The sequence below is a fragment of the Lycium barbarum genome, chromosome 5 (assembly GCF_019175385.1).
Source record: "Lycium barbarum isolate Lr01 chromosome 5, ASM1917538v2, whole genome shotgun sequence".
Classification (NCBI taxonomy): Eukaryota; Viridiplantae; Streptophyta; class Magnoliopsida; order Solanales; family Solanaceae; genus Lycium; species Lycium barbarum.
Genome location: NC_083341.1, coordinates 126,365,891 through 126,377,253, shown reverse-complemented (window position 1 = coordinate 126,377,253; position 11,363 = coordinate 126,365,891). Strand labels below are relative to the sequence as shown.

Sequence of the window (11,363 nt, the reverse complement as noted above, 5' to 3'; positions counted from 1 at the left end):
CCACTAGTTGTTTCTTCAGCACAACACAAGTCAACGCCTTCCACCTCCTAGTCATTTTCTTGCCACTTTAGGATAACGTACAGGACTCTAACTAAATATGTAAAACAGACAACATTCAGCCCGATACTATAGCAGAGAACCGAGGAAGAATTATTACTCAATGAGTATAATTAAAACTACTTTGCATTGTTAGTGACAAAATAGTAATCTCTTTGTTCCAATTTATGTGGCACAATTCAGATTTCAAGAGTCAAACTTGTTAACTTTGACCGTCTAATGGACAAAGAATCTACAAATTTTGACATTTTTTTTTTGATGACTAGGGAAACCGCAGCCGCTACCTTTTGTGTGCGCACAGGGTATTTTTGACATAAAATTTACATATTTGAAAATTAAATAAAAAATATTATAAGTCACAATAATTATAATTTCAAAATATTTAAAAGACGTATGAAAAAGTGGTGGTCAAAGAAAAACTTGTTTGAATCTAGAAATCCGAAAAATGCCACATAAATTGGGATGGAGGGAGTACTATATATAAATATCCTTTTAAACAAGCTTGAGAATTATCTACAAGTGCCAGTGTAGAGAAACAATTCTGACTAAAAAAAGTTGATGAACTATGAATGTCATTATGATATCATCAGAGCAACATTGGGGAGGTTATGACAAATAATTCCCAGATTTTGACTTAACACAAAGGTCACAACTAATTGATTCAGTGATCAAAATGCAAAGCTCAGGATGTTCATATCGGCTCCAACTAACACACAAAAAACATGTAAAAAATGGATAACTGATAGACAAACAGCAACTTATATATTCTCCTGAAGCAAGTTAACAATACTAATAATCTTTTCCAAGAAATGCAGATGCAGATAATATCCGAACTAACAATTGAAGGAAAACAAAACTCAGAACAAACTTTCAATTGTAATGAAGGCCGAAGTAGACCAAAGCTGGGTGTTCATTCTTGTCGCTTAATAAAAGAAACCAAGAACCTTTCCACCAACATTCTTCCTTCTAGCCTCCTCATGGTCCATAATACCCGCAGAGGTAGTCAGTACAATGTATCCAAACTGCAAGCTCAAACAAAATATTTCAAGGACCAGATAAATTTGTGCAAGGCAAGACAAAAGATAACAACTAGCCCTTGGGTGGGCAAACCAAATCTACGATATCGCTTTTCCATATATAGGTCAAGTTGAAGTGCCAAGCTACCAATACAGCTTCATATAAAAAACTATTAGTCGGGATGCTACACAAGGCATTGGGATTTCAGATTGAAAAAACTAGCATCTAATAAGGGCATTGTAAGACTAAACAGTCAAAACTACTACTAGCCTAAATTCTGCAAGTCATGATTAATTACTAACATTCTTCCCCTCTATTTTAAGAAGGAATAAAAGCATAATTTGTATGAATAAAAAGAATGCACGACAAACTGATCTGTGTTATTTTATACCTGTCTGGAAGGCAACAACCTTGCAGTCCATCCTTCAATCTCCTTAACTCCAACATCAAAGCGAGGACTAATGACACCACATTTGTTGAGCCTGCCATTCAGTTCTACAACAATTTTTCCTGACCTGTGATCGTCAACATACTCAAATTCTCCAATATAGCCTACACAAACACAAACATGGCAAATGTAAGAGATTAAGAAAAAACCAGCATAGAGAATAATAAACTAGAGAAGCTAAGCTAAAAAAGTACCATGCTTTTGCATGACAATGAGAAACTTGATGATGACTTTTGAAGAAGGCCTAATCATGACCTGACGCTTTCCCCTCTTCTCAGCATTGTACATGCTCTTAAGAGCATCATTCAACACACTTACTCTCACCATGTTCTACAATAATAATGCTGTTTCAAACCAAACCAAACCAATAATCAGGCACAATTTCTTAAAAGTACCACTAGCAAATGAAATGGAATAACTAAACAAAAACAGACTATCAAGAATGAGAAAATGACAAAAATGGTACCTTATGCTTCAGAGTAGGTTCAAAATAGTCCCTTTAAGTATACACTGAACAGCTTTGGTCGCCCTTTAAGTGTGTCAAAGTTAACACTTTTAGTCTCCGTCAAATATTTACCGAAATTTGTACGTTAGATTTGACTACTATGAAAAACCAATTAGTGAGAACTCACATTTTAGTGGTACATTTTATGTAGTTTCTACTATTTTTTATTTATTTCTAAAGTCTGGTGCAGCCTTTTGATGTAAAATTTCTACTATTTATCGGACCTCAGGTATTTATGGTTAAATATTTTTTCCACTGTTTCCGTCAAAATCAATAAACATGACTTGTTAAATGTTTGTCGTGGACTAAAAATGTTAACTTTTGGCAAACTTAAAGGACAAAGACTGTTAAATGCATACTTAAGGAACAATTTTGAACCTGGTCTCAAAGATAAGGGACCATTTTTATCTACCAAGAACAGCATTTCACAAAAAATTATAGTATAACAATGAATGAAAAACCTGGCAAAATAAGCAGATGGACTCGCTAAAATGGCATATAAATCACTACCCACAATAGCTACGAGATCTATCCACAAGATAATCTAACAAAACTATAGGAGAAAGTTACGCATATGTAACTTCAACCAAATTTAATTACAGGTAGTAGCCCAAATATACGAATTCTATACACTGATATGTGCAGTAAATATACAAAAACTATACATTTGCTGGCTATTTTGTAAACTAGATCACCCAAAGTATTTGGGCTGTAATTTTACGAAACTAAACTACACTGCCACAAAATCTACAAGAGCAATGAGATCAAGTTATTTCACAACTTTCAATAAAATCTAAAACATTACTAGGATAAGATAATAAATATCATATATCACAAGAACCCAAGCCATTCTTTTTTTATGTTTTGTTTTAGAGTTAGCAAACTTACATGGAACTGACGACGACGGCGGCGAGAAGCGCTGATGATTTGTTATTTGCTTTGCTTCGCACAGAGAGAAGAAAGACTAGGGTTTTAGAAGGTTAATATTATAGTACTAGGTTTTTCAAAAGGATGGGCTGGAATGATGGGCCTATTTATTTGGGCCTTTGATTACTCTTTGGGTCATATGCACGTTTTACTTCTATTTGTCCGTCAATGCAACCAACTTTTTTGCCGGGTATAAGTTTGTATTTTTACGTAATAATATTCCACAAGTTATGTTCGCGTCCTTAAAGAATTTGTGTCCGCTAGGCATAAGTTTAATTGCTAAGGGAAAAAATTAAAGACCAGTCCATTTGAAGGACCAAAATTAAAGACAACCCCATTTGAAGGACAAACCATGGAAATTCTTCTTATTTATTTTGAAGAAGAAAAGTTTCATTTGCAATCTAAAGCTTGTTTTTTGTTGAAAACCAAAAACCAAAAATTTTAAAAATATATATATATATATATATATATATCTTCTGTTTTATAGTTACCAAGTATGTTATGGTTTGAAGACAAACAGGAAGATACACTAAATAAGACTTCTCCAATTTTTACACTTATTCAACATAATTAAATTTGATTAACTCGACTCAGCTAAAAAAAAGTCGTAACTTAGATGGCATTTTGTCCATAACCAAAGATAAGTTTCCATTTGAGTGTTTGATTTTCTCTTTTATTATTTTCTAGTGAGTTATTTAAGATTGGTTGTGTTCGGTACGAAAGGAAAATGTTTTTCATGAAAAATATTTTTCAAGAATATATATGGATTTTTTACTTATTTTCTTAGAACCATTTCAATTGTAATGAAGGTAATATCCCTTCAACCAAATGACCCCCTAGCGTAGTTTAACTTATTATTGTAGGTTTGTTACTAATTTTATCAAATTATCAATTAATGCTTATCATAAACATTTACAACCTGTAATTCATCTAACTTACTCCCTTAATTGTGTTAATAATTTTTACACGGTCATTACATAAGAATTTACCACAAGAGTAAATGAAGATTTGTTATCTTATTATGTATGTGATGTTTTATCCCATAAATTAAACTTTTGATAAATTTTGGTAAATAAAGGAAGATGAAGATGATGATTGTGAAAATTCACACACACATAGGATCTGCTACAAAAGCAGGACCATTGGTCTTTATTTTGATAATGTTCAAGGTGCAGTATCAAAATAAGATCATGCATTTGCCTATCCAATATATCTTTGTGCAGGTGGTTTCTTTTTGAAGAGTTTGAGCAACATAGGTTCTACCTATAGGTAATGCAACATAAACGATTTATGAAGTTGAGACAATGGCAGTATATATGCATGATCTCCTGATCCTTAGCTTCCCTCTAAAAAGAAAGGCCTGACACTTTTCTGCTGACTGTAATATTTTGCATCAGTTACCAAGATCTTTAGATGGCCTATACATTGTGTGAAACTATATTCTTTATGAGCTGTTTTCAACATTTTCAGGTGTACCTTTTTTTTTTTTTTTTTTTTGGTAGTGATAACTCAGTCAAAGAAATGCCTTTTCTTTTGTGTGCTTGCAGAAGCAACTCTTAATTGTCATGAAGTTGACAAGCTACAAAAAGAATGTGTTCTCTTCACATGACCTTGTGAGGAAGGGGGGGAGGGAGCTACAAGATCCGAAGGGTTCAATTGAATCCCCTTTGTAGGAAACGTTATACTATGGATTGTTGAATCTGTTAAGACACAACGGAAGTTTCTAGTGTAGTAACAAAAGTTGCTTTAGGTTGTAGGTTCAATCGACATGTTAGAATTTTTTACTTCGCCGCTAGTCATGATACTGTCACTGAGATGGACCCTATTATGCTAGTAACAAGATACTGATACCAAGAACATTTGACGTGGAATTTCGTTGCTGATATGTTTTGCTTGTCAAGAGCATGAAAGTTTTTGGAGAATTCTACTTATCTTCTAACAATCATCAATTTCATCATAAATCTAGTCCAAACTTCAACTGGCTCTTATTGGAATGGTTTTGTCCTTAGTTCTAACGTAGATGAATAATCTTCAATGAGAAATGTCCATTATATTCTGTTTTTGGCCTTACTTGCTAGTTCTCAATCCACTTTTGCCAGACCATTTGACATTTACTAATTTAGGTTGCCAAAAAAATGGAGAATAGCAAAATGCAAGGTTCAATGCTTAGAATAGTGATAAAAGAATTGACTGAGTAGATCATTTAATGAAAATATCATGTCATGCTGTAGAAAGATTACAAATATATTCAATAAAGAAAGAAAAAATTCCTATTCTAAGCTATTGTGTAAATATCTTGTCCACATATGCTGAAGAACATCAGATACAATAGCGACGGAATGAAGAAAGAATTGAATGTTTTGGTGATCATCTTCTCTACATGAGGCATCTGTCCTTCAGGCTTCCTAGCTTTCTGTACTGGCAATAATCAAAGGAGGAACCGATATGCGCTAAGGGTAGCAACCGGGACAGGCCAGGCCAACCCGGCCCCTGAAAAATGCGTCTGTCGGCCGTGTTGGGCCAGGTTAACCGTTCCGGGCTAGGACGTACACGGGCTGACCATCCCAATTGACAGGCGTAATATACAGTAGGCGTAATTCGATAAGCCAAGTAAAACAATGGAATTCAGTCATTATAAAGAGGACCTCTCCCAAGGCAACAAACCAGTTGATAAATCAGCAAAGTTTGACAAGACAAAGTCTCGAAGGCCGGTATCCCAAACTTCACAGAATTGTAATGGCCAATTTGGTGGCTCAATGGCCTCTGTCCCTAAACCAGGTGCTCTATCCCGTGATCCTTCATTTTGATTCTTCTGCCAATCAGCAACATACGTCGCCACTCGTCTGAAAAATTTCGCCCTGAAAACCTCCCACACTTGGTATTTATAATGGTTTATCACAGCAGTGCTTTGTGGCAAATTCAAGTACCTAAATCCTTTCCTCAAGTAGAAATGATGCACCACATTGAGTAAAGTGGTGTCCAAAGCATCGGGGCGTATGATCGATTTGTGCCTCTCGGGGCTCTTAAGACGACAAGTATATCCAACAGTTATACCCTGTGAGGGAGCTGAATTTAAACCAGACGGTCCAAAACTATGGCAAGTTGTTCTTATCTCTGCGATTTTCGGTGATGATGATGATACATTTGCCACGAGGGATCGAAGGGCATGTTGACCTGCATAGCCTGTGCGTGTAGAATATGGAAAGTAGAAATATTCATCCACGTCCATGAAAGATACCCAATTACATTCTTGTTTTGCTCTAAGAGCACAATGTGAAAAACCTGCTTCTTGAGTCTTGATCCACGGCCAAACGTGTCGTGTGACATTGTAATTATTCTCCGTCTCAAGCTCTTCAACCACATCTTTGATATTGTCATCACTGTTATTATCATAAATAAACCACCTTTCAACTCCAAGCCAAGAATGATACGTGATCCATTCGCGAAGCGCTGAAGCTTGGTTCCACACCATTGTACACACACAAAGATCATACTTTACATTTTCAATATTCCTCCTTCCCTCGGTTTTCAGGTCAGAAATCTTGGCTACTGAGGGCAAAAGCACATGTTTTTCGTGTGCTTTAGCATGAATATGTGGAAACATACCGATGGTTATTCGTATACCTCTAGCCTTCTCAGGGCTCTTCCTAACACTCAATGGCAATTCACACCTAACAACCTCTTGAGCGGCAGTAATAGCCCTTGTTGCAAGTGAAAATTTTCCATCTTTTGCAAAATTTCCCAACCCGAAATGGCAACTAAATTGACTCGAATCGGATTCTCTTTGAGGCCTTAAATTCAATCCTTTCACAAACACAACTGCTGTGTTACCATCCAAAGTAGCAGCATAAGCCACATTTTCCCAAGAATTAAGTGTCTGATTTTCATCTCCCACATGCACAACATTAACACCAATATTTTTTACCTTTCTCAGATTCACAACAGCAGAATAATTAGCTGGTGGAAGTGGACATCTAACAAGCATCCCACCAGATTCACCATAATCATCCACTGAAAAAGCTTTCTCCTTTACAATAACATCACTTTCTATATTGCTTAAAACACTTCTGTTTCTACCATAAACACACTCAAATTCGGCATTTTGTCCAAGTAAATCATTCTTGTTTACAAACAACAAAACATGATCAGGAAACAAAACTCGACCTTCAATTTGTAAATGCAATATGGAACTACTAAAATCTTGAAATGATTCAGAACTAGAAGATAAGTCAGAAGAAGAGGAGAGTAAAGATAAGCTTGAAACAACTAAAACAGGTCTAAAAACAGAGGAAGTAAAGGGAATCTGATAAGAAAGAAGGAAAAGAAAAATCAAGAAACTAAAACATAAAATAAAAGACCTTAAATATGTTTGAGAAGATGGTCTGATAATCCTTTTTCTCTTACGACGTTGCTCTGAAGAATCCATTTTTCTTGGGTTTTTTTTTTTTTTTTTTGTGAAAATGTAAGTAAAAAGAAGAGTTTTTTGGATCTATAAGTTATTAGACACAAAGGGGTCTCAAAGAATAGTTGTTTGTGCAGATCTAATATGGAAGATTTAAAGGGTTATTGGTTCTTGGTTGTTTCTGTTGTTTGCGTGTACCGACAGTGATTTTATCAAAGGTTCTTGTGTAATATCTTGGTAATTGTCGGAGAGATATAATACTACTGAGACTACGAGTTTAGAAGAATCTGTAAGCATGTGCTGTTTGGAATTTTCCACTTCTAATTTGTTTAGTTACTGTTGTTAAAGACAGTACTGAAAGAGATAAAGAGTAAAGTCGATTGCTTTAACCTCTTTATTTGGATTTGGGCCACGCATGGGATAGCGCGCGTGTCAAGAAAATCTTATTTTCACTTTGTCCTATATTACTTACCTTAGCATTTCATGAAATTCTCAATTGGTCGTTGGTGCAAATTAAAGGCGGATTTAGAATTTAAATTTTAGGAATTCAATTTTTTAATATTTGTAATTGAACTCATTATATTTTAAAAGATATGAGTTCATATCTATTATTTATTACAATTTTAATTAATTTTTACACATAAATTTATGTTCCGTATCGAAAGTTAGGGAACCCCACCTTTAAGACTACATATGCCCCTGATGCAAATGTCACAGTGTTAAGTTATTTATGTATTAATTATTTCATCTTTTATCTTGTATAAAGTAATACATAAACTAACTTGATCATTACTTATACATGTTTTAGTTATGTGCAACTATAAAATGATGATCAAACATATACTTGCTTTGCTGAATTTTATAGTAAAGATAATATTAACTATGCTAATTTTGATAGTAAATAAATAATTCTCATCATAACCAAACAACTACTTAACTCATTGAATATCTTACGATGAAAGAAATTTCAGTTGCATGATCCTATAAAGGTGATATTAGTTGTATGACCCTTTATAAAAGGAAATAGATGTTATTTTAACTCTAGATAACAATTAAAGAAACCATTAGAAATTAAAGGCCATACATTTGACTTGGTTGGTTGATAATTAGTTGGTTTGTAACGGTTAGATCATGAAAGATTTTAACCAAAAAAATAAATAAATTATGAAAGTTACATCAATTATACACACACCTTTTTTAAAAGAAATTCTTACTCAACTAACAACTCTTAGCGTCTCTTCTATTTATCTCCTCTCCGAGGTAAACTTACTTAGGTATTATTCCTTTACGTTATTATGAGGCTTAAAGTTTTTTATCGGTATGCTTGAATTTATGAAAACAATTACATGATTCCTGGATTATGAGAATAATGCTTTAGTCTTTCTTTCTTAAAAAATACATTATTACTATCTATAAGTGCGAAACTAGAGTTATAGCTACGGGTTTGACAGAATTCATGACTTTGGTTAAAATTTTGTAATAAGATTAAGAAATTCATTTGATATGTGTAAAATAATCTATTCTAACCATAATAAACTGCCTATTTTATAATCTAAACTCATAAATTCAAAACTTTGGATCCGCATCAGACTATGTAGCAAGATAAACTTGTGTTTAGTTATGACTTTTTCAAAGGGAGATTAAAATCTTTTGGGACATATTGAAATATTGATAAAAAAGAAAGTAAGTGGCAAAGTGAAAACTAGTCCAAGAACTTGGTTACACGCGCTGTCAGCCTGCTGGGAACTTTCCAGTGGTTGTTATTCAGGGCTTTATCTTTAATTAGCTTTAATTATACCTCGCCAATAATGAGTATTTCTATACTATAGGATACTCTTAAATTTCCACTTGGAGAATTAATTATGGCTCTGTTCCTACCCTTTTACTTCCGAAAGAAACCAACCAGTTGCTTTTAGGTCTAGGTAAATATCGAAAATCAAAAAATTGAAACTTCAACAAACCAAACTGAATCGAACTAGTTTGGTTCGATGTTTGGTATCCATCGTCAAAAAAGCGAAACCGAACCAGTTTGATAAAACCGAACGGGCACCGAAATTTAATACATTACCCAAAAAAATTAAAATAGTCCAGGCCCATTAAGTTTAAAGCAAAAAAAACCCAATTGTAATAAGTCCTCTTTTGCATTTGTATCCGTAATTTTCCACTTTAATTGAAAAAATCAAATATTCTTTACAAAGAAAGGTAAATAGGATGTCTCTTTAGGACTAATGTATATCCTTTATGTGTTTTCTTAATTATTCTTACGATATGTATATAACACCTAATAATTCTATGTCATGATTATAGTTTTCTGTTCTTGTGTATCGTGTTTGTTTGATTTTGATTTTAATTTATCAGTTTTATGTTTTATTGCTTTTGAGAATATGAATTAGTGTCAATGGAATCGCTTCTAATATTATATTAAAAAACCCGAATTGAAAAAACCGAAACCGAACCGAACTTTAAAAAACCGAAACCGAAAGAGCCGAACTAGTTTGGTTCGGTGTTTGGTGTCCACCTTCAAAAAATCGAACCCGAAATAGCCAAACCGAAGTTTGATGAAACTGAACCGAAAAACCGAACGCCCACCCTTAGTTGCTTCCAACTTACAAGCAATATATTTATTATTATTATTTATTCATTTAGAATATTAAATATTATATTCCTTTTATTTTCGTTGTAAAACATAAATATTCAGGTTCAGCCGGTGGAGAACAAAAGAACGTGAGGGAAAATGAACAAAAAAGCTAACGTTGCCAATTTGGACGAGCTATCTTCCTCCCTATCTTGTCTATTCATAATTATTTGGATTATACTTTCACCTTATCATAAACTACAAAGAATTACATTATTATATTTTTACATTTATCTAATATTAGATAAGATCAATGATGTAACGAAAAATTAAACTTTGCAGTAATTAACTACACATCCACTATTAACAAAAAATTTAGAACTCCTATGATCACTCATTTGTATTTTTTTTTTTTTTAAACTATCATTCATTTGTATTTTGTAGCATCTATCTTTTAATTTTGTCGTTCACTTTCACTTATTTGCTTATTAAAAAAATTGAATTAAGCTCCGGTTACCTATCATTTGAGAGCTCTATTATTTCCTTCGAAACTTTATTAAAGCCTGAAGCTATCAATTGGCTTTTTTTTGGTAGTGGTAGTAGCTGTTTATTAGGTGCCCTCATCACTTTACTAGCATGTAATGAACCTATAATTAACCTTCTTTTTGGAATTATTGGTACATGTCTACTATTTCTTTTCTTTTTTCTACTTGAATTGATCAATTATTTCATAATTTGGTGCATGTTGCTGGCTTTAGAAGGCTAGCTACGCAACCCTCAACAGAAGTTCAAAAGATCAATCATCTTAAATAAATTAAAGGCATGACTTAATGAATAGTGTTTTCATTTCTAAATTTCTTTTCTTCTTTACTTTTAAAAAAAGAAATAAATTAATTGTTCTTCGTTGAATTGTGCGGTCCTTTCATGAGACTTTAATTCCTTGACAGCCACAATTATTATTATTATTATTATTTGTTGAAAGACAAAAATAATAATAGAGTAACAGGAACACATGATGCAGTTTCCAAAAATCGTAACGTGGAGATTCTCACCATGTGAAGTGAGTCTAAATTGAAATTGTGAGAAATTTGTGACAAGGTCTTAGGAACGCGTATTAATTGATTTTAACAGCTCAATGGTCAAAGATTTTAATAAAGTCGAATTACAATATTACAAATCCGGATTTTTAATTAGTTTCCTATCTCTTTTTCTCTCTTTTAAAAAAAAAAAATCACCCGTTGTTCTATGCCCTTTTTTTAGCAAATTTATATCGATTCGCATTAGAAAGTCTCACTTTGGGAGATAAAACACTCTCCACTAAAAACAGCTTTAAACGAGGACTCGAAGCCTCGAACCCAATTTTTTTCTATCAAATTAAGATGAAGAAGTAGAAAATTGGCGAATATTTAATTGAAGTTGAAAAAAATAGTAT

At 33.3% G+C, this 11,363-nt stretch overlaps 2 protein-coding genes across 2 annotated transcripts; both read right to left on the bottom strand.

Moving 5' to 3' along the window:
- Positions 1–800: 800 nt before the first annotated feature.
- LOC132641445 (small ribosomal subunit protein uS8z/uS8w) lies at positions 801–3,071 on the bottom strand. Its single transcript, XM_060358451.1, has 4 exons — positions 2,916–3,071; positions 1,717–1,866; positions 1,466–1,626; positions 801–1,079 (listed from the first exon to the last, which is right to left on the bottom strand). Exons 2-4 carry the CDS (start codon positions 1,847–1,849, stop codon positions 981–983), a joined length of 393 nt encoding a protein of 130 aa, XP_060214434.1. The 5' UTR covers positions 1,850–1,866; positions 2,916–3,071; the 3' UTR covers positions 801–980.
- Positions 3,072–5,129: 2,058 nt separating this feature from the next.
- LOC132641444 (glycosyltransferase family 92 protein RCOM_0530710) lies at positions 5,130–7,659 on the bottom strand. Its single transcript, XM_060358450.1, has one exon. The coding sequence runs from the start codon at positions 7,378–7,380 to the stop codon at positions 5,587–5,589; it is 1,794 nt and encodes a 597-aa protein (XP_060214433.1). The 5' UTR covers positions 7,381–7,659; the 3' UTR covers positions 5,130–5,586.
- Positions 7,660–11,363: the final 3,704 nt, after the last annotated feature.

Coding starts and splice junctions, on each gene's coding strand:
- LOC132641445 (XM_060358451.1), bottom strand. CDS start 1,849: ATGGTGAGAGTAAGTGTGTTGAATGATGCTCTTAAGAGCATGTACAAT. Junction 1,627..1,716: donor CATTGTCATGCAAAAGCATG/GTACTTTTTTAG, acceptor GTGTTTGTGTAG/GCTATATTGGAGAATTTGAG. Junction 1,080..1,465: donor GGTTGTTGCCTTCCAGACAG/GTATAAAATAAC, acceptor TTGAGCTTGCAG/TTTGGATACATTGTACTGAC.
- LOC132641444 (XM_060358450.1), bottom strand. CDS start 7,380: ATGGATTCTTCAGAGCAACGTCGTAAGAGAAAAAGGATTATCAGACCA.